Below are 27,000 nucleotides of genomic sequence, written 5' to 3' on the forward strand. Positions count from 1 at the left end.
AGTATCTGACAACATGATCCACCAGATCTTTTAAAACACATACCTATTATTTCAAGGTTTTCAAGTTTTTTGGCCAGTCTATGGTTCTCTAGTTGAACCTGGTTTAACAACACCTCAAGATTTTGTTTTTCATCAGTTTTTCCATAGAGTTCTTCGGTCAGCCTGTCTTTTTCTCTCCGATATGTAGATAACTCCTAAAGTCAAATGTGTATTTTTCAAAATAGGATAGTACAATAAATATAGAGTTTGTAAAACAATATTTCATTGACATAGGTATTTCTACTTATACATGATGCTTAAATCTAAATTCTAGTCATCTTCCAGACAAATTATAATAACAAAATGTGGCATAGTGAAATAATGTCTCCAGTAATGGGAAAGTGCAAACAATGTACTTTTAAAATTCCAGGTTTGGGAAAAGCAGAAAATTGCTTTCTCAAAATCTACTTGTTTCCTGTTGAAATCATGTGACTGAACATGCTTAACTGACTGGATTGTGCAAACTGTCATTAATATAAGTGTGACTTTCAAGACACAGTAGTTAGTTTTTTGTTCTGTTTGCAGCAGAGTTTAATCTAATCTGAAAACAAGAATACTGTTCTACCAAAACACGTCCAATAAAGGATATCACTTATTTTCTCTTTTCTTCTCTAGAACTTGTGCATTATTAGCTGTTTGTCAAGTAGAATAGCAGCACGGCTATCAAAATACTGCTGCTGCTACTACTAATGCTTTCCTTTCTTGTTCTGTTAAACAGATATCTTTAGAACACACATTATATTCAGCCTAAGTATCCAAGTATTAAAAATGCATTGAATTAAATAAACTTATTCCACTTTAAAATTGTTACTTACTGACTTAAGCTTCGCTATTGTCTCTTCACGATCCTGGATTTCACTATATGTTTTTTTAATCTCTTCCTATAAATCATAAATGATAAAATGTTTATAAAAAGTGAAGGGTCTTTATAAATATGGCACCATATTACACAGAAGTAAAAAAAAAAATCTTCATTTTTTAAAGGTTATATTTCTGTTTAAACATAAAATATATCAAGTAAGTCCACATGGTATCTAAAATCTATTATATCTAATACTTTCATTCACATAATTTACATAAAAAGAGCAGGGAAGTACAAAACTGTCTGCAAAATGTTATGTGCATCATAAATGAGCTCATGTAGCAGAGTACATACAAGGCCAAGCTACAAAGTTAGTAAGTTGAAATCTAGTCTACATCTGAACTCTGTAGATGGCCTCAAGCAAGCTACTCCTTCTCAGCCTCAGGCTCTATCTGTAATACAGTGGTACCCCGGGTTAAGTACTTAATTCATTCCGGAGGTCTGTTATTAACCTGAAACTGTTCTTAACCTGAAGCACCACTTTAGCTAATGGGGCCTCCTGCTGCTGCTGCGCCGCCGAAGCACGATTTCTGTTCTCATCCTGAAGCAAAGTTCTTAACCTGAGGTACTATTTCTGGGTTAGCGGAGTCTGTAACCTGAAGCGTATGTAACCTGAAGCGTATGAAACCCGGGGTACCACTGTATAGGAGAATCTGACCTACCTTATATGGCTGCTGTATGGTTTACAACAAAACAATACATGTTAAATGCATCAAATGTTTGAAAATGTTATATAAATGCTATTTGTATTAGTCCTATAAACTGTAGCAAAAAAGCTTTGCAGTTGAACTACCATCATCTGTGGGTATAGGGTGGTATATTAATAATAACAACAACAACAACAACAACAACAACAACAACTCTATTTACTTGTCAGATGGGGATACAAAGAGCAGAGAAACCCAGAAATTACTGTGAATAGTGCATATTTTGAAGCCTCTATGGGACAAAGAGACCTGGAGTGCAGCAGAAAATTTGATGGAACTGGGGAGCAGTTGAATGACATTGGAGGTGTCTGGTGGCAACAGGGATATCAAATGACTAGGAAAAGATCTATGTGAGCAAATCTACAGAAAGGTCTCCAGATCCCTTCTGCAGAATAAGGAAACCCAGCAGGCTAAAGAGAAGTTCTCTACCAAATGTGCAGCATGTCCACAGTGTAACAGCTGTCCTTAGTAGGAAAGAAAATACCAAAACACTCATCTGACATCCCCAAAGGCCCTTTTGGAGGTTAAACTAATCCTTCTTATAGGATATGGTTACTCAATTCCAGTGGCATAGCGTGGGGGGTGCAGGGGGGGCCGGCCGCACTGGGCGCAACATCTGGGGGGGGCGCTCGCCGCCTCCGGAGTCGCCGAAGAGCCTCGGGCGCAGGCTGTAGCAGAGCCCCATGTCTCGCGGAACCGACGAGCTGTGCGCGCGTCTGGGCTGCAGGCGTCCGGCAGGCAGCGGCTCTCAGCGCTCGCCGCGGTCCCCGCGCGTCAGGGCCGCGGAGGGCGCGCCAGGCAGCCCCTCCTCACAGCCCCCCCCCCGCCGCTGCCGCAGCTGCTGGGCCATGTTGCATTTTCCTCGCCTCTCTGCCCTCCTCCTCCTCCGGGCAAGCGGCGTCATTTGGGCGGCAGCACCAGCGGCAACTCGCCTCAGATCACCTGACACGGACCCGCCGCCGCCGTGGCTACCTTACCGTAAATACCCCAGCCCAGGCAGCAGCAAGAAGAAGCTGGCAGCGGCGGCAGGTTAGGGGTTAGGGGGCGCAAATTACTTGCCTTGCCCCGGGTTAGGGGGCGCAAATTACTTGCCTTGCCCCGGGTGCTGACAACCCACGCTACGCCGCTGCTCAGTTCTACAGTTCCTTGGCCAACTTCAAAACAGACCTCATTCCATTATAATGTACCCAGGGGCCTGTTACAAACATTGCAAATACAACAAAATATCAAAATACATACATTAAGGATATGGAAGTTATGGCTCTCCAGATGTTGCTGGTCTGCAAAACCTCTTCTGCACTACACTTTATGAAATTTAAAATACAAGGGCAAATGCATGCACTTTTAAAAGCAGATGCAACTCCTGAAACCTTTCATTGGGAGTTGAGACATTTTCTTGATGTTCTACCAAGTTACAAAATTCCCTTACCTTAGCCTGTCCAATTTCTTTATCTGCAGTCTCAAGCACAATTTCTTTGTGCCTTTCCAACTGTTGTGCCAACTGATCTATTTCACTCAATTCTTGGCACAGTTCTTCGTTTTTATTGCTTAAATGAGCCACTTCACTAGTGACATTTTGCTTACTGTCCAGAAGATCCTGTATGCGCATTTCAAGCTCTTTGTTTGTTTGCTGCAGAAATTCAATCTGAAACACATTCACAACATACTAAATGTTTCAAGTTAACAAAAAAGTAGAAGCACAACTACAGCCAAACAAAAGCTAGCAGTTAGTTCTCAAATAACTTTCCATTATTAGCTGTAGTACTTTATGTTCTTAGAACGTAAGAAACATTTGAGATCTGTGGACATTTTAATTAGCTGAATAGCAAAGTCATGAATTTGGTTCCCATTTGGAGGAAATAGCCTCCAAAAATTTTCAGCCATATTATCACTGCTAAGTTAATCGGCTGGAACACAATGACCACAAAAGGAATAAACTAACTTATGAGTAGGTGTAGGATACAGGCAGTAAAATGGGACAGGGCATCTTTGATCACAGTTATGGAATCAATTCAGGTGGTTTTGGAGTTGCAGCACTTCACAAAAGCTTTATTGGGAGCTGAGGATTCTTACAAAGGTTTCTAAGTGAAAGAGGCTCAAACATGTTACCTGTAAATTTAAGTGAGCAATAATTTTTTCATTACTTCTGCTTCTGGCTTCCAAAGATATGACATCATGAGAGCGACCGCCATCCAGTGCCAGGCCTAAACGCTCAATCTCACTGTCTCGCAGCTCAACCTTTGGAGACAAAATCATTATTCTTTTAAAATGATTTAGTGCTGCTGCTGTAAACGCCTGGCCAGAATTTCTCCACTTAGTACATAAGGATATGGGACTGTTCTGGGGATGCGATGATTTCCAATGAAAACACTCATCATACCAGAAATTATCCTCGACACCAGTCTGATGTATGGACCATTTGTGAATGTGTTACCAGAGAGGCTGTGATAGCATGCAGGAAGTGTCCTCCTCAAGTGTTCTAGGGGCCTGTCAAGTTCATCAAAGCCACACATGCCAACACAACACAGGTAAAGTGCAATGAGATTAAGAATAAGTTTCTTTGGAAAGGAAACTGAATATTAATAGGAATCTCTCCTTAGGAAACTGCCTTGGGGTTTGTTATGGAACTGATGATGCTCATGCACAACATTTTATCATAGTAATCAACAAAATGCCAGCTAGGATTCCCCCACAATTAACTGGGATTTCCTTTTACAGGCAAACCTCAGTTGTTGAACGTAATCCGTTCCGGAAACCCATTCAGCTTCCAAAATGTTCGACAATTAGGGTGCGGCTTCTGATTGGTTGCAGGAGCTTCCTGTAATCAAGCGGAAGCCGTGCTGGACACTCGGCTTCTGAAAAATGTTCAAAAACCGGAGCATTTACTTCTCAGTTTTTGGCATTCAGGAGCCAAAACATTCCAAAACAGGGGGGTTGGGGAGCTGAGGTTTGACTGTACCACAAAAATTCTCAGATAACCCATTGTACATGTGCGGTCACTCCTGGTGTGGATGCTCACTATCACATTTTCTTGTGGATGATTTGTCACACGTTTTGGTAGGTGGTTTCTAATACCACACACCTACTTCTGTTTGCTCCTCACTTGATACAAGTGTGGCAGTTTCCACCAACTGTCTTATGCTGGAGGAGTGTCCAAATTTCGACCAGCCAGTTAGGAGAAGTTGTTCTCTCGGACATCTACACAGTACAAATAGGGTATTAACTCAGAAACTGTTATCATAGTAAATACATCAGGCACTTTTGTGCAAGTCCTCAGTATTGATTTAAAAAAACAACACAAAAATTAAATGCAAATCGATACTGCCCAGTTTCACCCTCATCCCATCTGTAAAGAAAGCACATGCCTCAATTTTGTATTTTGTCAAATACGGTAACTTGGGCTAGTAACATTTTCTCTCCTGTGTTTTCTGTTTTATTTTGTTTTGTTTTATTAAAGGAATACATGCACATAGTTACAAAAATATTGGGTGCATGCCCAGAACAGAAAAAGGCAATGGAAGGGAAGGGAGGAACAAATGAGAAGGATAAAAACTCCTCTGTATAAATTCTGTCAAGCTCTACCCACTCGGATAGATGGATATAATATAATATAACATAACATAACATAACATAACATAACATAACATAACATAACAGCAATGAATAGCCAGGACAGGAAAAAAATAGGAGTTTGGTGAAAGCTAATGTGCCAAAACCATATACAGAAAAATTGGACCAACCTCTTTGCGATATAGGGACCCCAACTGAAACCACCCGTATACAGAGTCAGAATCCTGACCCATCTAGTTCAGTATAGTTTACACTGACTGCAGCTCTCTAGCATTTCAGACAGGGACTGGAGATTGAGTCCGAGATGCTCTGCATGCAAAGCATGAGCTGTACCACTGAGCTACATTCCCCACTCTGTCAGTAGAATGAATACGGAAGTAGCTATGCCAAAGCAAGCCACTACTGGCTTTTAACCAGAACATTAACAAAATGCTGACAGTTCCTGGGGGAAATGCTGATCTTAAGATCCCTTCTTCAGCAAAGAGAAACTGTAGACTATACTGAAAAGTTAAGAAGCAAAATACACACCCCTTAAAATATTAGTTTACCTGTTTGCTGTAATTTTTCACCTCACGTTCCGCAATCTCTAGCTTTTCTTGCAAGTCCGACACTTCTAACTGCAGTTCATGAATTCTGAAATATATTTTATCTGAATTTGAGTTTCATTCAGGAATTCTACATTAATAAAATATGTTCCGCAGACAACTAGTTCTCTCATTATTACCTGTTCTACAGTCACTCAAAATCTCAAGTCATTCAATAGATTGCATACATTTAGAAGCAGCAAAAGTTAAAGTAATTAATACAACGTGTTTTACATTAATACCCCCCTCAAATAGGCATAGTACTAAGAAAAATATACTGAACTTTGTAACCTTACGTTGTTAAAACATTGAAACCTAACATTGCTAATCCCTTGTTTTATGATCACAGTGAAGAAGTCCAAAGGAAGGCCAAAGTGCAGTATATAAACTGTTCTGGTTTTTTAAAATGTATAATGAATGCAATAGTAACTTTTGATTTCTTGTCATTTTGACACTGGGAAACATGAACGGCGATTAAAGAACTAAGTAATTCTTCCCAAACATTTTCTCCCACAGAAGTGGGAGGGGAAGGCTTAGAGACTAATTCTCATTAATGGAAGACTGGAGGGAGATGTCAGGATGGCATTACTAGTATGTCAAGATTTTAAAAGACCATTAATCACCTGTTGTCAGCCACTTGAAGAAGATCTGCAATATATGGGTCATCTGGCTGAGGAATTGGATAAGCACCGATTCCTGAGGGAGGGACTGGTTGGTCTATCTGCATACGCTGACGCCTGAATGGAATATTTCTTTTCCTACCACCTACAAAGATAAATGCATATTACTAAGAATTAAACAGCCCCAAGAGTTCTTCTTTATATTGAAGAACCAAAGAAATTCCTTTGTTACTGGAATAATACTTTTAAGCAGTAGCTAATTATATGAGTGGCAAAGAATACATTTAACAAAATGTTCATTAAAAGAATAGCTTAAATGAAATCTACATGCTATATAGACATAAAACTACATTAAAGCCCTCAAAGACTAAGAGCATGCATCAATTTCATTATATTACTGTGTCTGCAAGCGTAAAATAGTGTAAATCTGTCCTCCATTGATTTCAACGGGAAATAGTGCAATCACTGACTGCTCAGAAGTCCTATTCAATTCAACGGTAAATGCATATAACTAACAGTAAGTGGGGTTAGGATTATTGCCTAAATTCAAGTAAATTCTATAATTCCTATGTATGTATCCTAAACCCCATTGTACTCAGTGGTACTGAATAAACATGCTTGTGATTGGACTGTGAGTCTCCATCCAACACCATATTTTAGTGTGGCTATACAAGTAAAAGCCTAGATTTTGCATATAATGCCCTAAAAATAAAGACAGTAATATCTCAGCCTGAGAGCACAGAGACAAATCTTTACTAAATGCTCATAGAGCTCTGAGAGATTATGTTTTATCCGCAACATGTGTCGTAATATGGCAATTCCTTGTAGGAACCAGTGGCCATTAGTCACATTGGCCATCACCTTGTGGGCTTCCTCAACAATTTCAATTAGGGAAGGGATAGATACGTGAAACTGACTTCTATCCCAAAGAAAGTAAGTAATGTCTATTTATTTTTCCAAAAAGTATGTCTTGATTTACTTTATAAAATAAAATAGTGGTTTTAAACTGTTAACAAAATAAATACAACACACAGTCAAAATTATTAAAATCAATTTAATAAAATAAAGCAAAATAATGAAAAAACAAATCAGCATAAAAACAAGGAGACAAGATATTTAACCTGCACAAAAATCTCAGTGAAATAAAGTTATAGCAGCTCACCCAAAGCTTAAAAGAGGGGGAGAAAACCAAACCTCTCTAAAAGGAGTTTGATAACTGAGGTTCTGCAGCAATTATTAATGCAGAATCTGGATCCATGGCTTGTAGTGATTTTTTTTTTCCATATTGACATTTGCTAAAGTCCCACTAAAACCAAATATACTCAAGTACCAAAACGGGGTGCAAAAGTGCAGCCTAGTAAGAGAAGAGGTAGCATGATGAGCACATAATCTGATAGTGTACCTGGTGTCTGAACCACTGCTTGCAGATTTTTCTCTTGGAGTTGCTGGATCTTGTCAGTCTTGGCTTTGTTCTCTTTCTCTAATGATCTAATTTTATGTATATACTGGTTATTCAAAAATTTCATATCTGCATTCTCATGTTCAACTTTCCTCAGTGTAGTTTTCAAACCTTTAAGGAAGAAAAAAAATTCAACAGTATTCTTCCTTTTTGTTCTACCTGCATGCTAGGAATAAAAAACAGCTCAATATTTTTTCTTCTATCTCCAGGTGCTAATACGCACATGTGCTGCAAGTCTCAATTTGCCTGAACATGTTTTTAGTTGCTTGTCTCTTTTAAAAACACGATGACAACAACCACTTCCTAAACAATCATCTCAAGGCGATTTACACGACAGTTTTAACTGTTTTTAAACCACAAAAACAACAGATCCAAGACTAAAGCAAGACTAAAACCCTAACAAGTAGAGATATTCATGGTATTCCTGCATTGCAGGGGGTTGGACTAGATGACCCTTCAGGTCCCTTCTAACTCTACAATTCTATGGTAAAGACCCATCACAGTGTGCATGTTTGCAATCACTGCAATAAAGCTATTTAACTGTAGTTTAAAATGATGTGGCCAAACACACACATTTGTGCACTTCAAACTTAGACCAGTTTTGGGGATCGTATTCAAGTATTATTATTTATTATTATTAATTCAATTTATATACCACCTTTTATCAGAAGATCCCAGGGCGGTGTACAACATTAAGAAGACATTTTACAATGAAATATTGCTTGAAGCAGCCTTAAGAATCAGTTAAACTATTTCTCATTTCCCTGACTCTTAGTATCATAGCTTCTCAGGGAGAACAGTGGCATGCTGTGGTTTGAAACTTTATGTATTTATTTATAAAAATATTTATATACCGTGTGTCATAGATGTATCATAGCAGTTCACAACAATATAAAAATGTAAAACCAATAAAATCATTAAAAGTTAAAAACAAGCAAAAAGAAATTTATAACATCAATAGACCACTGTGGCCTGCATAGGCCTGGCAGAACAGAAAAATTTTCAGTGGACATTTAAACGTTGGCACAGAAGGTGCCTGCTGAATCTCTATTGGTAGGGTGTTCCACAGGACTAGGCTGATGACACTAAAGCAGGCTTCCTCAAACTTGGCCCTCCAGATGTTCTGAGACTACAATTCCCATCATCCCTGACCACTGGTCCTGCTAGCTAGGGATCATGGGAGTTGTAGGTCAAAAACATCTGGAGGGCCGAGTTTGAGGAAGCCTGCACTAAAGGCTAGGTTTCACCTACTTGGGGACCAACCAAATATGTTCCTGCAGATGATCTCAGTGATCAAGCTGGTATATAAGGATTCAGGCGATCCCTGAGGTGCCCTGGACTCAAGTTGTTTAGGGCTTTGTAAATCAATAAAAGAACCTTGCACCTGGCTTGGTAGCAGATGGGCAACCAGTGCAGCTGTTTTAACAATGATGTCACTCCCACCAGTGATCTGGCCGCAGCATTCTGCACCGGCTGGAGCTTCTAAATCAGACCCAAGGACAGCCCCACATATAGAGCATTACAGTAGCCTCGAGATTACCAATGGACTATAGCGGTCAGGCTATCCCTGTCCAGGAATGGCTGTGGTTAGCAAACCAGATGAAGCTGGCAGAAGGCACAACTAGCCACAGAGGACTACAGGGCCCCTAGTGACAAAGATGCATTTGGGAATGCCCCCAAACTATGCACTTGCTCCTTCAGAGGGAGATTTCTAAAGAGCTTCCGTCTTCTCAGGATTCAGACAGTTTATTGGCCCTTATCCAGTCCACCACTGCATCAAGTCTTTGGGTGGCATTCAATGCTGCCATTCTGCTTTTGATGTAATGGAGAGATCCACAAAGATAAAGGGTAAGGTGATTTTTGCAGATTCCATCTTCCTGTTGCCTCACCAGCGCAAGTGCTTCCAAAACTCACCACAAAGGGTAGAGTGCTACCACCAAACTTATTAGAGGCAAGACTTGTGGGATCAATGGCAACCACAAGTTTTGGCTAACTAACAATGATAGTCAAAATTTGTTGCCCCCCACCCCTTTCTGAGAGACAAATAATCGGTTAGGTTTTCAATATTACCTTTGACCTGCTTTTCCAATTGTTCTTTCAGTTTCAGAATTTCTAAATGTAGTTCATTGTTTTCACGGGTGAGCCTAGCATTTTCTTCTCGATAAGGTTCTAGAACAACGTCAAAGTTGCTGTATTCTTTTTCAAGTTTTCCAGCAGATAGCTTAGCACTCCGGAGGCTCTCAGTTGTATGAACAAGGTCACTGAAATGGAAGGAAAACAAATTTCCAGGCTTGAGAGATGAATCCTATAATGGCCAAAACTAGTATTTTGTATAAATACCCTGCTCCAGTCACTCCCTGGGCCAGAATAGAGGCAGATTTTGGCTTGGTGTACCAACCAACCAGAGGCAAACAGGCATTTCTAAGATTAATGTGCAATATTTGGTTGGCAGAATTTACCCCGACTTTGTGGCTGCATATACAAGACATCCCATTTATGCATGAAAGCAAACATTTGTTTTTTCAGGATGAATGCTGCTTACAGGAACAGCATTCACACCATTCTTTAAGCTGATTAATTTGCTCAAATTAAATCCTATTTTTATTGGCTAGGACATTTAATATTGTACACCAGGGTTCCCTTACGTCACAGGAATGTTCCTGTTACAGATTTTTCTGTGCACTGCACTCAGACCTCTGTTCTAAAACAGTTGCTTATTTTAGCTAATTTTAGGCCTGCTTTTAGAAGCCAATTACAATACATTCTAGTGAAATTTGAAACTGATGTCTCTAGATTGTGTACAGTGAGGTTACAGAAGATTACTTTAAATTGCATTTCAGGATTAACATAGGATATTTGCTTTGACAAAGCCATCTCAATGCATTTCACAGAAGACTAACTTTCACCACTAGTGTAATGTAGTCAAACAGCAAATATCAATCCAATAGCACCTATGAGTACATTTTGCTATTCCCGTTTGTTTTGATACCTAAAAAGCTTCTCCACCAAAGGCAAACTCTCCACTCCTAATGGTTGTCGATAACCCAGCTGATCCAACCGCTTCCTTAGATTAACGAACTTTCGTTCTGCAGCTGTGCTCATTGTGAAGATATATTTTTGAACTGTCTTTTGTGAAAAAATGGGATCTGCAAATAATTTAAGCACATGTTAGTTTACACCATTACAACATGAACATGCAAGACCAAGTTCCTTGCTTTCTGGCACTTGGTCATGACCTGATACAAGTTAGCATGGTATTCTGGCAGCTGAGGCATTACTTTTTACCAGGAAGAGGGTGAAATAGAAGAGTATGGAGGCAAACTGGAGTGTCCCTAAAATATCAGATTTAGAAACCAACAACGGATTAGAGTTCGTAAATAAGATGTAGCCAGGGCATTGCATGAGGTGCAACCAGTCAACCACAACCCAGTGCCAATTCAGAACACACACTAGTGACTTCTACACAAAAGGAGTTGAAGAATAAGCACTGTGCATGGGGTTTCATTTTGTGATACCAAAACTGGGGGACCCCCTGCCTCTTGCCTTCCATTCTACATCATAGTTGCAGCATCCCCTGAGGCTCTGCGCCCAGTGCAACAAAACCGGTTGCATCCGGGGCCAGCCACTGCCTCTCAGATTGACCTACCTCATAGGGCTGTTGTGAGGATAAAGATGGGAAGCAGGAATATCACATATGCCAGCCTGAACTCCGTGGAGCACATATAAGTGTGTGAGGGAGATATATCTATATACACAACAGAATCATAGAGTTGTGGAGTTGGAAGAGACCCCGAGGGTCATCTAGCCCAACCCCGTGCAATGCAAAGAATGGCAACTAAAGCAAACATGACAGATCACACACACCTCTGCATACAACAGTGGGGGGTGTGCTGTTGCTTTTTGAGAGCAACTGTGCTACAGCAAGGATTTCTAGGAGAATCATAGATATATTGACGGGTCAAGAAGCAAGCAGAAGAGCAATGACGTGGGAGAGAGACGAGGCTGCGGTGAGCAGCTGCAGAGACATAGGGATCGCAGTGAAGGGAGCAAAGGGGAGAGAGGTGCGACTGGGCGGGAGGGGACTAAACATGAAGCAGCGATTGTGGGACGGGGGGAGGAGGGTCTGTCCAGAGCCGCAAGACAAGGAACCCGAAGCGGTCGCGCTGTGATTGCGGAGGACGAGGGCGCCGGCGCTTTCCCAAGGCAGCCTCGTCCTCAAGGCCCCAGGAAGCGTCACAGCAGCTGAAAGGGCTGCTCCTTTCGCGGTGACGTCACCGCCCCGCCGTCGCCATGGAAACGGGCCCTCGGTGAGGCCTCTCTAATAAATCTCGGCCTGGCCGCTGAGGGCCGTTAAACCCGCGGCCTGGCTCTTCCCCCACCGCTCACCCTCGGGGGGCTCCTCCTGGGTCTCGGGCTACTCTACCTTCGCTTCTTTCTCCCCCGCCTTTCTCCACACAAAAAAAGCCTCCCAGGAAGTTGGAGCGGCGGTGCGGGCCGAGGCGGCCGTTTGAAAATGGCGCGCGAAGCGTCCGCCGCCGCTCCGCTTCCGCCCGGCGTCGCCCCCAGCAACGGCTCTCCGAGCGCGAGCGCGCTCTGGGGAACCTTTAACCGACGAGCCGGGGCTCCGCCGCGCGCCGCCGCAGCGGCCTCTGGCGGCGGAGGCTGGGAGGGCAGGTTTCGAGAGCCTTTTTAAGGGTCACTCGCCCAGCAAAGGATGCGCTCTGGAAACTAGAACCTATTTCTCTCATTCTGCCTAAACGGAATAAATAGTAATCTGCACTGGGTTGTTAATGCCAGCATCCCAGAACAGCAAAAACATTAAGGAAAAAACCGAAACTGTGTACTTAAATGCTAAAAATGCAATCAAAACTATTTTCACTGCAGCATCACTTATTTTATCTGTACGACTTACATATTGCATTAGCCACCTCAAGTGCTGCAAGTAGGGATCTAAATATTGTTTCAGTATCTCATTCAAAACTCCCTTCAGCAATCCATTTCTTCTGCAATCCAGGTGTACAACCATAAGGGCAGAAGTTCTTCCCGAGCTTGGGCAGAAAAACAGATTCAGACAGGCTTTTTCTCCAGCTATTTTGCTGTTTTCTTCATCAATGTGATAAACTGAGCCAATTTAAAGTTTTAGTCGTTAGAATCAAAGCGTTAGTTCAGTGTTTCCAAGGAAGCTTCAACTAATGTATGCATGTAAAAAGTAAAAACACATAACTTAAATATAGTATCTGGATCCCTCAGTTGACTGGCAATTTTTCCTTTTGTGTAATGCATGTCATAGGTTAGGGAAATAAATACAAGGAACTCCTTTGTAAACATTATTTTTATATTGGATCAGAAGAATTTCAACCATAAAGTCATGTAAATAGATTCTTGAAAGCATGCGTGCAAGTTCCATCAATCCATATATTAATACATTTTGATGCAGAAACCCCTTCAGCCTTTTACAATAATTTTAATACTTTAACATAATTACTGGAAGCTACAGGAAAGACAAAGAGTTTAGTATCTAATGTACTATAAATTATACAAGGCTAATATATCAACATGGAAAATAAAACAAGCCAGACTGTGTTACATGTGAAAAAGTATGCTTTAACACTGTTTCTATACAGTAAGTAAGCAACATTTCTCCTCAGGCCATCAATTGATGGGCATAAAGATAATTAAGGACATTCCTCAAAATTCCATCTCGCAAAGTAACAAGTCTTCAGTGCTAAAAGATTCTTCCCAGCAAATTCATTAGTTTATCTTGCTTTAACCCTTGGCAGATATTAGTGAGACTGTGCAATGCTGGAGAAGTAGTCTAAAATGTCTTGGATAGTGAACTCCATAGTAATTCCAGATCCAGGATAACAGCGTGCTATTAAGCCCTCAAAGTGCTTGTACTGGCGTATGAACTCATCTTGCATAGAATGCCACACCACCTACCAAAAAAAGGAGAAAAGCAGAATTTCAGTAATGTAAATATTATCCATGGTTACAAATCCATATCACCAAAGGCCTGTCCTTCTGACTGGCTTCACTGTTGAGGACAGCTCTGCACCTTCCAAGGAAATGTGTGTGTGGAGCCATTTCCAACATTTAGCTCTATGGTTAAGTATCTCGGCACTGTCTCTTCTGCCATCTCCCTTTTCCTAGGACCTAGGAGGACAGTGGAGTTGCTGTTGCTATGGAGAGGCAAGGCAAGACAGATGGGTAAGAGTCAATTCCTTGCACACACGCATCGAAAGCAGCAGGATGAACCTTCTCCCTGCTCAGCTTTTGCCAGGATACGTACTTGTATATGCCTTCACATGCAACATCCAGGAAACAGGAAAGCCCACCGACACCATCACAATCCTAGCCAGTTATTTGCTCAGGAGTCTGTTTACAATTGTACCATCAAGAAAGCAACATCCTAAAGGCTTCTTTACTTCATATTATAGGTGGAGGTTCAATCAACTCTTCAATACATTTCCCCCCTCCATTTACAACACTAGCAAGTGAAAGAGAAAAAAAGGCTAGAATGTTTTTCTTTGGCATGCAAGCTTCCTATGTAGAAAGAGACACTGAAGTATTCCATCATGTGAGCCTCACCAAGTGACATAGGCCAAACACAGTCTTCCTTCCTTCCTTCTTCTATGTCAATGTGGATCTTATGTTGTTGCTTTTATTGCTGTTAGGTACCTTGGGCATTTTCTCCCCCCCCACCCCCCGCAAATGGAAATGTGGGGTATAAATGCAACAGTCATATAAATTAACCTGGTTATTGTGTCTTCCCTGTGGCCTGTAAGGCTGAATGCGCCCTGCACTTCTTCAAATGTTCTCTTCCTCCCCGCTTTACCCTTTATCTGGATGTAAGTTCTGTGATCTACAACATTTTACTGCAAGACATTTTCTACCTCAAACATGTGATGTTCTACCTTAAACAAGAGACAAACCAAGGACAACAAAAACATTTACACAGCATTAACTAGGTTTATACACACTCTTAATACCTATTATATTACCTGAAGTAGGTTTTCCTCTTCACACAAGTGTTTATCCACCTTCTTATAAAGGTTGTCCAACCCCTTTTTCACTTCCTTGCCGGGATACTCCTTTATAACCTTTCTTAGCTCCTGTTTATTGAACGCCAGCTGGTAGCTCACTTCCTCTTCTCTCACACCTTGCGCCACACGAGCTTCAACACCCTCAAAGAAGTGCTGATGTGAAGTATTCAAATACATTAAAATCCACAAAGAAAACGGTGCTCAGCCTTAAACATCTGGTATTAAGCATGGCTTCTACATATTTGAACTACTGTCGTTGGAAAGCAGTTCTTCCTGTTTATTTTTTGAAGTATGAAACTGACCGGATTTCTCTTACTTGCTATTGTAAGGGAGGTCAGGTGCCACCTAGATCAGCAAAGAGCAACTCATCACACACAAAGCTCTACATTCTATGCCTGTGCCCCATTGATATACAGTGGTACCTCTGGTTATGTACTTAATTCGTTCCGGAGGTCCGTTCTTAACCTGAAACTGTTCTTAAGCTGAAGCACCACTTTAGCTAATGGGGCCTCCTGCTGCCGCCGTGCCGCCAGAGCACGATTTCTGTTCTCATCCTGAAGCAAAGTTCTTAACCCGAGGTACTATTTCTGGGTTAGCGGAGTCTGTAACCTGAAGCATCTGTAACCTGAGGTACCACTGTATATGTAGCCTATATTGTTATTTCTGCTTGCACACATTGGTTAAGCTGGACTTCTCCCTAGGACCACTGAATCATCAATTGGTCTTGCAGGAAGGATTCCAGGAGAGGAAGGGTCATAGACAAAGACCATCTGTCCCACAGCAGCTGTACTATGGGAATCATCCCAATGGCTTTGCATTTGTTGTTGATATTGCTTAAGAATGTGCATGTGAGTGCTTAAATGAAGTTTCATATATTTTTTTATAAGCTACCTTTGAAGGATATGCATCCTGAAACATGGGATATAAAAAAATTTGTAATAAATAAAGCCTTTCATATTTTATTTCAGCCCATTTTCAACAATAATGTAATTAAATAAGATGCTAACTAGCAACATTTCACAATGTGGATATTTATCAGATCAAATCACCACATATGTTGCTCGTTCTACTCTCGATGATTAAAAACTGAGATGAACAATCTACAAGCTTGCCTCTCCATAACATTTTGAGATGCGTAGCGATAACCCATGTCATAATATGCCATTCCTGTTCCTATCACAACTTCCGTATCTTCTTTAGTATTTCATTGCATGAGAGTTAGGTGAAACACTAGAGCTTCTGCAGCCTTTGTGAAACCTATTTTTGTTAGGGGTTTTAGTATGTACTCTATTCTTCCATCATCATATGCTATATAATATTACAGGCTGAATGCTAAACTTATGAATAAATACAGGTATAAATAGGTCTTCCATACTAATTAACAATTGGAGTGTGCATCTGGGGCTGTAGAAGTCTGCTTCTGACAGCCGTCTAAATTTAATATTTGTTTTTTAACCCCCAGAATTGAAGTTATAGAAGGACATGTCTTACATTTAATTTCTCAAGTGGCTGTCCCAAAGAGTAGATGACGTAGGACTGCAGATGATCTGTATATTTTTGTTTAGCTTCCTTTTTCTCTGCCTCCAAACACGAGATTTTCAACCGAGAAAGGGTTGCAAAGATATGGTGAAAATTCTCCATCATGACCACATCCCGCGGTGTCTTTTGGCTTTCATTTGCTACTTTCTCCACTAAAAAAAACCCCAAACCAAATGACACACATGATCACACCAACAGCAAAGACGGCAAAGAATCAACACATACCTCTCAACACATAAGCATAATCCCTCAGCACGTATTTCCTGAACAGCATATATTTAGTTTCAGGTAGTAAGGTAATGTCCATGTGATTTTAAAACCAGACAGTAGGATTTCTGGGGTGGAAATAAGATAACCCGCTCTTAAAAGAATCCTGAGGTGGCTGTGTTGATAATATACAAACACAAAAGGGACTCTCCTGTCAAGTAAAGTGCTTTTAAATGCTACATAGTTCAATGGAAGAGTTATGCACTTACTTATATAAGTCTTAAATTTTGCTAAGTTGTGCCTTAATTTTTTTTGTTTGATGACATGCCATAAATACAATTATACAACTCCATATGGAAAACAGCTGTCAATGTTTCTATTACTAAAAAGGCAAGATAATGGCCTAATTTGTATGTCACATGAAGACAAACCATGGCTTAGCATGAAAATGCAGGCTTCCAGAGAGGTCACAGCTGATTGGCTCATCCCTAGTTATTCTGCTGCTGCACTGAGTATTGTCATCTGTATCTAGATTTGTGGCTCATCTCTCGCTAGACAAATCATGAGTTACAACCCAGGTTGCTCCTATGGTTTACAGCTTGTGGTTTATCCAAGGGAGTTGAACCATGAGCCTGGGTTTGATAACAAACCATGGCTCAGCTCAATGCAACACAGAAGCAGAACAACCAGGAAGGAGTAGGTGGCTGTGTTTGCCTTTCCTGGACTCTGTGTGTTTGGGTCAAACAATAATTCACCTTAGCATGATGTGTGAACCAGGCCAATATACTGAATGCAATGCTTCCATATTCATTTTTAAACCATGTTATAATATAAATAGCTGGCATATGAGGGCAAATAGGGGTTAAGTAACAGTGATTGACAGTGCAAAGGTAAATTCCACTGAGTTCTAGTGGACCTTAACCCATTTCATCAACAGGATAACACTATATATGAGATACAACAGAAAAAGGACTTTCTGGACTTCCGGGTTAGCGCGAACGGCTAATGGCGGATTCCCTCCGAGCTCCGGAGGGAATCGGCTCTTCAGGAGTGGGGTCTTGCCGCTGCGGCGACGCGGGGACCCTTAGAAATCACAGGCGCGGAAGCCTGTGAACTTGGTGACTCGGTGGGCACCATTAGCGCCCCCCCGACCTGTGAAGAAGCCTTTTTAAAGGCTTTGGAACGGGGGACGGGGTGAGTGGCGCGGTGCTGAGAGTCGACTCCTTCTCCTGGGGAGTGAAGCCGCGAGCCATGGTCGAAGGGCGCTGACTTTTTCCTGTGAACAATCGGACCCTAAAAGTAACAACCCGTGAGTAGTACGGAAATTGGACTTTTTAAGGAAATTTTTCTGGAATTTGGCACGATCGGGGAAGGCGCAAACAGAAAGTCCGCCTCCCCGCCTTGTAAAAGATCTAAAGCAAGGACTAGTTAACTAAAGTCGAGAGAACTGTCTTTTTGATAAAAGATATCAATTTCACGATTTGGAGATACAAGTATAAGTAATTGTGCTGGAGGATAAGAGTTAATTTTGAGAGTTGCAGTTCCACCCCCCCCCCCCGGACCCGGGAGCGATTCGCGAGAGAGCCTGCTGAGGAGATATACAGAAGTTTGACAGCTGTCAAAATTAGCTGTCAAAAAGGAAAAAGAGAACTTTGTTTCTGCTGTCTCTGCTGGATACAGTTGCTGTAATTTGGTTATATTTTCTTGGAAATAAGTAAGAACTGACACAAATTAACCTGACTTTTGGATTTTAACTGGAAAGAATACTAAGTTACCAAATCCCTCTAGAGGAGGATTGTGACAATTGGACTTTTGGACCTTGCTTCTAAGTATGGAGGTCTGGCTGGAAGAAATTTGGACTTTATTGGGACAGAGCTCCTCCGAAATTTGGAGTTTAATATTAAGGACTATCAAAAAAACCGGCAGAGAGGAACTGAGAGAGAATTAAGAGCCTCGGACGTGAGATCTCCAGGCTGATAGAAGATTAAGACTGGACATTTGTTGGGGATCGAAACCGGGAAAGGGGGTGGTGGGGTTTGAGAATCCAAAGGGTGTATAATTATGATCTGTCTTATTTTTTTGTTTGGTTACTAATATGAAAATTGGGAAATTCGTGGAATGGAATTAGGGTCGACTTTAGGAAAAAGGCTTGTGTATTGAGGTACAAATATTGATGTTTATAAGTTAAAATAGGTTAAAAAAAAGAAATGAATTAAATATAAAAAGGTTAAAAATTGGGGATAGGAACTTGTTGAACAAATAATTTGAATTGGAATGCAAGAAGGGGAGGTGTGGGGAAGTCTGGGAAATATGGTAATGAAAATATGGAACTGTAAATTTTATGTGTTTTTAAATTTTTCCTTTTTTATTTTTTTTTGCATTTTTTTTCTTTTTGATTTTTTTTTTGTATTGAATTTGAAAAATCCTAATAAATATTTCATTAAAAAAAACAACAGAAAAAGGACTTTCTGATTATGAGGCAGATTCTCACCATTAGTGAAAACTCCCCTAATGAGTTTTAGGTAGGCTTTATCCAGGTCTCCTCTGCGTTCAGCATTTCTGAAAATAGATTCCGCTAAGGCTGCAAACTCTTCAAATTCAGCAACAAAGGGGAGAATTCCAACTTTACTCTTCTTGGATATCTTTACATCTTCCATCTGTTTGATTTGGTTACTCTGAAGAGGAAAAACAAAGATCGCAGACCATAAGCTTTCATTTTAAACTAGGAAGGGAAAGAGGTGAGACGAAGGCAGATGGATCCAAACTGCAACCATCCAGGAGGCAGGACATGTGCCATCGTTCCTCCACCCCAGCCAAACAGATAGGTTTAACTATAAGGCATCGCATAAGAAACTGAGTTAAAGGTCAATGCATGGGAGAGACCCACTGAGCCATAGGACCTCTATGTATTCCACATATAGATAAAATAGATTCACACCACACATGCTCCTTATGTGTGATCCCGATCATCCTACCCCACCTTGTTCTGCAGAGCAGGGATTTCAAGTTATTGTGCGTATATAGGTAGGAATCTATGCACATACACAGCACTGCCATCTGATATGGCCAATTCACTGAGGCAAGGGGAGCAATCGTACTGCCTCACCAAATGTGAAGTTCTACCTGGTTTGCCCAATGTGCGCATCGGACCAAAGAACCTAATTATGAAAGCCGCTGAAAACTTACAATGCACTTGTCAAAGTTCCTTTTGACGGTCACTAAAACATTTCCAAGTGTTGTGCTGAGGAAGGACGTTGGATCCACGTTTTGGGCTGTCCATACGTGGTGACTCATTTTCACCAGCATATAAAGGGAATTAAAGCTATCAATCTTGTCCCCAAGAGCAATGAGGTGATTCAGTTCTGGCTCAACGCAGCGAAATATTTTTATCATCATCTGCCGGATCATGTGATTCCTGTAAAATACGGTGTGGACATTAGGCAAGTGCAGTACTTACTGAATAATTAGTTTTAGAAATCTAGGTGAACAATTAGTTCCCAGATCCACTGGTACAAAGTACAAAAGGGGAAAGGGGCTTTGCTTCATTTTAATGAGACACTGCCATGGTCTTAAATAATTCAGCTTTTTAGAAGCTTTACCTGTCATGATTCTAGAACCTAGGAAAATAAATTATTTTGTTTTTGTTTAATATTCAACATACTCTGAAGACATTGACTGCAGACCACCAGTATTGTGTGCCCTTGATAAAGTTCCTCCATCCACCTCTTCTGCATCACTCTGAAAAAAGAAGGGATGGTTTAGAAGGAGATCGCTCCTTGTAGCAACTCAAGTTTTTGAGTCCACAATATTTAAAACAGAGTCGTACCATGGGTGTTCCAGGAATGCTAAGATGCTGTTGAAGTTTGAAGAATTTACTAATGAAGTCTTGTTCTGCCAGACACAAGGGTTCCAGTTCACTTAGGACTTGTTCAAAAATCTACAAAACAACAAAAACCCATACATTTAGCATACAAATGACTGCCACTCTTGATGGCCCACAATCAAGAAGCACCATATCTATTTCCTTCAAAGGTGATTCACACACAGCTCTTGTCTGTGCAGTTAAAAAGCTTCTTTGGGCTTCAGCTTCATGCAGGTAGCATCCACACTGATGAACAAATGCCTAAGCTACTGTTTAACAATGACAGGCTCTTGCTATCCTTTATGCCATGGTTGAGCATCCCTTAGTCGGTTGAGCATCCCTTAGTCAAGTGCAGGCACAGCCAGCCACACAACACATACATATACAGTCATACCTCATGTTACGTCCGCTTCATGTTACGTTCTTTCAGGTTACATCCCGCGACGACCCGGAAGTACTGGAAAGGGTTACTTCCGGGTTTCGCTGCTCGTGCAGACACGCAAAATGATGTCACACGCATGCGCAGAAGCGGCAAATCTCAACCCGCATGTGCGCAGACGCACCACTGCGGGTTGCACTCTTTTCATGTTGCGAACAGGCCTCCGGAACAGATCCTGTTCGCAACCAGAGGTACCACTGTACACACAATTATTGCAAGTATTTAAAGTCCTTATTTCACCAAGGTTTGCCAATTGCTCACTCCGCCATGCTTATTACCTAACACGCTGTTCTGGGAGGACCCCAAACCTCTGGAGTAGGTTTTCAAGGGGCACAGAGTTAACGGGCAAAAACTACTTCCCGCTTCTGTTATTGGAGGCATCTGCTGGACCAAAAGCCCTTCTGCAAGCAGAGGGGTGCAAATGGAGTCGGCCTTCCGTATGCAGCTCACAAAACCAGCACCTCTAGCTTGCTGTAGTTCCCTTCTCTCACGGGAACTGTTGCAGTGTAGCCATTCTTTCCCATACTAGAAAAGTAACAGACAAGCACCAAGTGATGCATGATTAAGCTCCTTCTCATGCGAGTTTCTAGGAGAAGTAAGACTGGCATGAGGAGGAGCTGCAGCATGGGCTCCTACCGAGCCACGCAGGACTCTGATCCTACCTTTGCGGTGGGCTCCAGAGGTCCTCGTGCAACATATTTAACACAAGAGCGAAGGCCACAATTACACCTAGTGTGAAATAAGCATTGTTTAAGCGCAGTTATAACATGCAGCACCAGCCAGTGTGCTTACATTTTTACCTTATCAAACTTTGTTCTATCTGCCACATCGAGGTCAGATGCAGACATGTTCCCCATATCCAGCAAAGAGGAGGACTGAGACCTGCGATTTCCTGAACTCTGAACTGAGAGTTTGTTTAGGCTAGAAGTGGAACCTGTCAGCTTCCCGGAACTTCCATGAAGACCTAAGGTGATAATGAAAGCCATGTGAGGAACTGTCCTATATGGAATAATGCGTCACAATACAAATAAGCATTGTCTATTCAAGATTAGCATTCTCCCGTCCATCTAGAGACTGCCAGTACTTCCCCTACATGACAAGCGGACTGTTGTGCTCACGCGTTTCTTCACCTAGAGGTGAAACCACATGGTTCAGGAACAGACATGTAGTGACAGACATTTGGGCTCAGCAAATACAAGGACTACTGTAGTGCTAATAGCATTCCAGAAAAGAGCACAGATAAGGGTGGATAGACAGAACCAGGTGCGATTCATAAGGGGCGTCTTCTAGAAGCAAAGCAGAACAAAGGCAAGAAATTACTATTTTCTTAACAAGAAAATAGTAGCAAACACCTGCTTGAAAGATAAGGAAACCCTTTATCCTCTTGAGGCCTCTTTCAGTAAAATTATTTCAACTGCAGGCTGCCCTTACAGATAAACTCTGCCAATGAATATGACATTTCGTTCAAGAAGTGTTGTGACTTTTTATCTTTGACTGTGCACAAATATTCTGTGGTTTTCCACTTCAGTTGAAAACTGAAAAGCAGTTGTGGTTTATGCAACTGTACTACTTTCAATGTGGAAAGAAGCCACCATTGTGCTTTTTTTTGTGAGAAAATGTAACAGCAAAAGATTCTGGCTTGAATTGTTTGTAAATTGTTTTTTTCTACCTTGCTCTCTCCTACTTCACTCTATCAGCCTTGAACTATTTCCCTGCTCTTCTGTGTTAGATTAACCACACATTAAAATGCAGTTAATCTTGGTTAGTTAAAACAAGAAACCTTCATAAATTAGGTTTTGAGCTTGGTTTTGTTTAATGTTCACTATGGTACGTGGAAACAAACTGAGTTCAAACCCTAGTCAAGTTCAAACCATACTGGCTTGCTTTCACTAACCATAGTTAAGATTAATCAGACTTCAGTTTTGGGTTGGGCAAGGTGCAGTTTCTCTAAAATAGAAGTGGAAGTTTCAAAACTCTCACTGCTGCAGCAGACAAGAGGGAGAATACACAAATCTAAGGCTCATCTTGATTCATTATCATACCCAGTATTCAAAGTAATGCAAGAGGCTAAGATCACCCTCTGAATGAGGAGAAATGCCTTCCACTTGTGTAACGACACTGTTGGATCCAAGTCAAGTCTAAACATATGGCTGGACCCGGGAAACTACCTGCTGCATGATGGCACCTTAAATATTCATCCTGCAGAACCTCGAGCATCGTGAAGAGCTGGTCACCGTAGCCTCCAGCCGTGTGTGTTGCAATGGCTGTTGCCACAAGCCTGCAACCCGTCATGTGTCTGGCGATTCCCTCTGCATGAGCACTGCATGGTGGAGGTTACACATGACGGCACCCATGGGTAACCACCACGCTATAAAGCTTAGGACTAGAGAATTTGGTCATCCCTGCTCTAAGCATTTGAAACAGATGTTAAGTGGATATAAGGGGAGAGTCAGGTCACTGAAGGCTGGGGGCATCTATTTTTTAAAAAAAACACCAGATACAAAAGGCTATGCAAGTTCACGCAGCCACAGTTTGAATTGTAGCATAGACAAGCTCTTAGTGGAAACATGATGAGACACTCATGACTGCCATTTGCACAAAAATGAAGGAGAATGTGCTTCCCACATGGCAAGCATTATGTGGTGCAGAAGAATCTCATGGCAATTATTCCTCTGGTAGCACTGTCTGTAATCCCGAATAGGCCTGTAATCGTCAGGGCAGATGAGCAGGAACTCCCCATAGGCTAAATCAGAGCTCCATTGTGAAATTTTCACGGGGGTGTTTATCTTGCCTCAAAAAAGTATCGGTGCAGACAATGGCCTTAGTTTAAAAACAAATTGCAAAAAATGTTTCTATTGTATTTTGCCTATAAATGAGTATTACACTGAAGATCTCTTATAGCAGGGGGCAGGGAAGAGAGACCTTCAACCCATGGGTTTAATTAGGCCCAATATGGGACCCTATGTGGCCTCCAAGACTGGTTCTCCAAAATCTGCCCCAAACCTGATGTCATATATGACATCAGGTGAGGGGCAAGTAGAAACACAACAGGAAGCTTACAGGGCAGTCCCTATTGTGCATTGGCAAGGGAGGCTTCCTGGCACTGCCAATCAGCTGATGGCTGGCGAGAGCAAGCCAGTTGGGATTGGCTAAAAACGAGAGCTCCCCCAGAGCTGAGCAGGTACCATTCACCCTGCCATATTTGTCCAGCGAGGGATAAGTGAGAAAAGGATCTGTCTCCACCCCGTCTTACAGGGGTCCATTGTCGGGTTTTGCTCCTTTTTATGATTTTTGTAGCACTCACGAATTTGTGCAAAAACGTTGCATCTAACAGAATTCTGGTATTAATAGGTTTTTGCCATGACAATTACGTTTTACACAGACATGAATGCACTGGCAATAACCATTTAAAGCGCTCATCATACTCACTCTCCGTCTCCTGTTTGACAGCACTTTCTTTTCGAGGCAGTGTAGCTGGGATGGATTAGGTTGCAAGCATCAAAGACAAAGACAAGTTAAAAATGCATTTTGCACAAACCATGCACGAGATGCAAGTTAAGCACTAGCTGGAAAGAAACATGCAGATAACTATGAGAAGCAAGTAACTACAAGTTGCAAACAAACATAGCTGGGGAGGTACCCATCTGGAATTTTTAACTATGCGGGAAAATGTAGATTATGTTTCGGTAGCACACTGAAGATTTTCCAGTTTGTGTGTGTGTGTGTGTGGAAACTCGACTGTGCAGGGGGTCTCCATTTTGCCATGCTATGGCAGATGGAACACTTGGCATTCATAAGATATGACACAAATGAGAGGGCAGATGCTGAAGACATTTGGGTGGTCCAGAGAGGCTGTAGTATGTGAATTGGAGACACATGTCCCAGGATCCCTTAGGGACATCACAGGGGATTCTGCCATCGTTTTGTTAGCAGCGGCTGCCCACGATCCAGTAGTTCTGCCCCAGCATCCTCTGAAACATGGCAAGGGATGTGAGGGCAGCTCTTAATGATGCATTATTTCCTCTTGGTCACCTTCTAAGGAAGGCCAAGCGTCACTTCAAGCCACTGCTTTAATGCTTGCATGGTCTTGACAATGGCAGACCTCAACTTCTATGTACCGCTGCACATGCACAGAAAAGCCTAAACTAACGCTCACTGTCCATAGATAAGCAATCCTCCGTTGTAGAAAAAGCAACTTCTACAATCTGATGACAGCTGGGGCATAGAAGTTGCATTGTACAAAGTCAGACCATTGGTCCTTCGAGCTCAGTATTGTCTATGCTGAAAGGCAGAAGATCTCCAGATGTCTCCTACAGAAGTCTTCCCTAGCCCTACCCAGAGATGTTCTGGACTCAACCTGCAACTATTTGCACACAAAGCTATGGCGCTTCCCCAAGACTGTGAGAAATTATCTAAATTTCAGTCTCCTGTATATCTGGTAAACCTGAAGTATTGTCTCATTACTGGCAACTTAAAATGCTTTTTAATGCCATAACCATCGTTTCCATGTGGCGTGTTGAGTACACTAAATGCCTTCCAAGTTTTAAATGCAATTCACAATGAAACAGTTTAGTGTTTCACTTCAAACATACATTACATCACACACTGCAGAGGATTTTTTCCTCTACCCTTCCTACCCTTGAGGGCTGGGGAGACAGAGGGACTGAGGCAGGGCAATATTTCTGCAGGCAAACTATGTTTCCTATGGGTTCACAACAGCTGTTATTAACATTTCCATCCTGATTTTACAGTAATAACATACACCTGTCCACATAGAAACCTGGTAGGATTTATGTACTTTTGGAGAGGGCAAAACTGTCAGGCCGCAAACACAAAACCACAGGACACAAGGTTTCTTATTACTGAATGCGACTTGGAGGTTGAATTCCAATCTAGTAGCAACAATTGGAGAGACAGGTTGCATACACAGAAGATTTGATGTGCAATGTTCACAGTAAATACAACACTACATGTAAAATAATGGCTTGCTAAGAGCCATGAGATCTGGGCTGCAGCAGCCAGCTCAATATCTCTTCACACAATGAGCCTCTATGGTTGACTGAGGTACAGCAATAGGCTTGATTACCTTCCTCACAAGGTGAAAGGGTGTAACCTAGCTAAGCCTGGCAGGGCAGCTTACTCTAACACCTTCATGCATTAATTAGACTTGATCATGTTGGTTATGAGGCTGGTTATCCCACATAAAGTGCCTAAAATTTTCTAAACCCTGTACATATATTAACAAATAAGATATTTTGTGAGCCTATGGGCATGGACTAATGCAGAAAAGAATGGGGTCACTGTCACAGGGCCTCTGAATATGTATGTGTGTAAATAATATCTATTTATTGTGGTCCTTCCTCCTCCCTCAGTGTTTTCAAATTTACATGTTCACCAAGAACATTTGGGGGTGGGGTGGGGTAGATAAATAAAGAATAAACAAAAAAATAGAAGGCTAGCTCCCAAACACTAGAATTTATTCCTGTCTACTCTCTGGGATTTGGAAATTTCACCAAACACTGTTCATATATGTCTGTGCTTGAGCTCAACTTAGCAGCCTTAACGGCTAGCAGTGTGCCTTAAAAAAAGAAAAGAGGACAAGCTGAAATTCCCAGGATGCTAAATTCTGCACCCAATATTAATTGGGGCAGTATGATTGCATATTTACAGAGTACACAGAGGCCTGGCTATCAGAGACACCGCACTGTGGGACAGGGCGGCCTACATTCTTGAAAATGCAGGAGGTCACTGTACGGAAGGAGAGATTTAAAAACAGTCAATCTGGGAAGGTGTAACACCCCATACATTGAATATAATGGGTTATCATGGGCCATTATCTAAAAAGGGTCCCTTTAGGCAACACATAATATTCCACTGCATTATAGCTTACGTAATCATGCCCTGCATTTCTGATGTTCAGATTGCAAGTGCCGTTTCTTATGTAGCCAAAATGGAAGCTTCCATCCCAAGAGAGAGAGAGATATCAGTAGGCTTGGGGAAACACTGAGGTTTGTGAAAGTACAAACTATCTTTTAGGGGCTGGGGAACACCCCCAAACAACCCAGTGAG

At 41.7% G+C, this 27,000-nt stretch overlaps 2 protein-coding genes across 13 annotated transcripts in view; both read right to left on the bottom strand.

Moving 5' to 3' along the window:
- The window catches only part of CEP135 (centrosomal protein 135), a 32,694-nt gene extending 20,231 nt beyond the window's left edge, over positions 1–12,463 (bottom strand). For 3 of the 5 annotated variants that reach the window (XM_083630164.1, XM_083630166.1, XM_083630167.1), the window contains exons 1-10: positions 12,265–12,463; positions 10,831–10,987; positions 9,912–10,102; positions 7,785–7,952; positions 6,386–6,527; positions 5,727–5,811; positions 3,718–3,846; positions 3,038–3,253; positions 855–920; positions 44–194 (exon numbers count right to left, since the gene is read on the bottom strand). In XM_083630164.1, the coding sequence (XP_083486290.1) occupies positions 44–194; positions 855–920; positions 3,038–3,253; positions 3,718–3,846; positions 5,727–5,811; positions 6,386–6,527; positions 7,785–7,952; positions 9,912–10,102; positions 10,831–10,943 (1,261 nt within the window). In that variant the 5' untranslated portion in view covers positions 10,944–10,987; positions 12,265–12,463. The other 2 variants (XM_083630165.1, XM_083630168.1) reach the window with 1 other exon arrangement.
- A 695-nt stretch (positions 12,464–13,158) lies between these two features.
- EXOC1 (exocyst complex component 1) overlaps positions 13,159–27,000 on the bottom strand; it is a 30,328-nt gene continuing 16,486 nt past the window's right edge. For 4 of the 8 annotated variants that reach the window (XM_083630210.1, XM_083630206.1, XM_083630208.1 and 1 more), the window contains 9 exons: positions 24,361–24,405; positions 21,732–21,895; positions 20,457–20,567; positions 20,292–20,368; positions 19,817–20,045; positions 19,122–19,305; positions 16,376–16,575; positions 14,843–15,037; positions 13,159–13,777 (listed from right to left, as the gene is read on the bottom strand). In XM_083630210.1, coding sequence (XP_083486336.1) covers positions 13,625–13,777; positions 14,843–15,037; positions 16,376–16,575; positions 19,122–19,305; positions 19,817–20,045; positions 20,292–20,368; positions 20,457–20,567; positions 21,732–21,895; positions 24,361–24,405 — 1,358 coding nt within the window. In that variant the 3' untranslated portion in view covers positions 13,159–13,624. The remainder of the gene's footprint in view (positions 13,778–14,842; positions 15,038–16,375; positions 16,576–19,121; positions 19,306–19,816; positions 20,046–20,291; positions 20,369–20,456; positions 20,568–21,731; positions 21,896–24,360; positions 24,406–27,000) is intronic. The other 4 variants (XM_083630212.1, XM_083630209.1, XM_083630211.1 and 1 more) reach the window with 1 other exon arrangement.

The sequence above is a fragment of the Podarcis filfolensis genome (genome assembly GCF_964270895.1).
Source record: "Podarcis filfolensis genome assembly, chromosome: 9".
NCBI lineage: Eukaryota > Metazoa > Chordata > Lepidosauria > Squamata > Lacertidae > Podarcis > Podarcis filfolensis.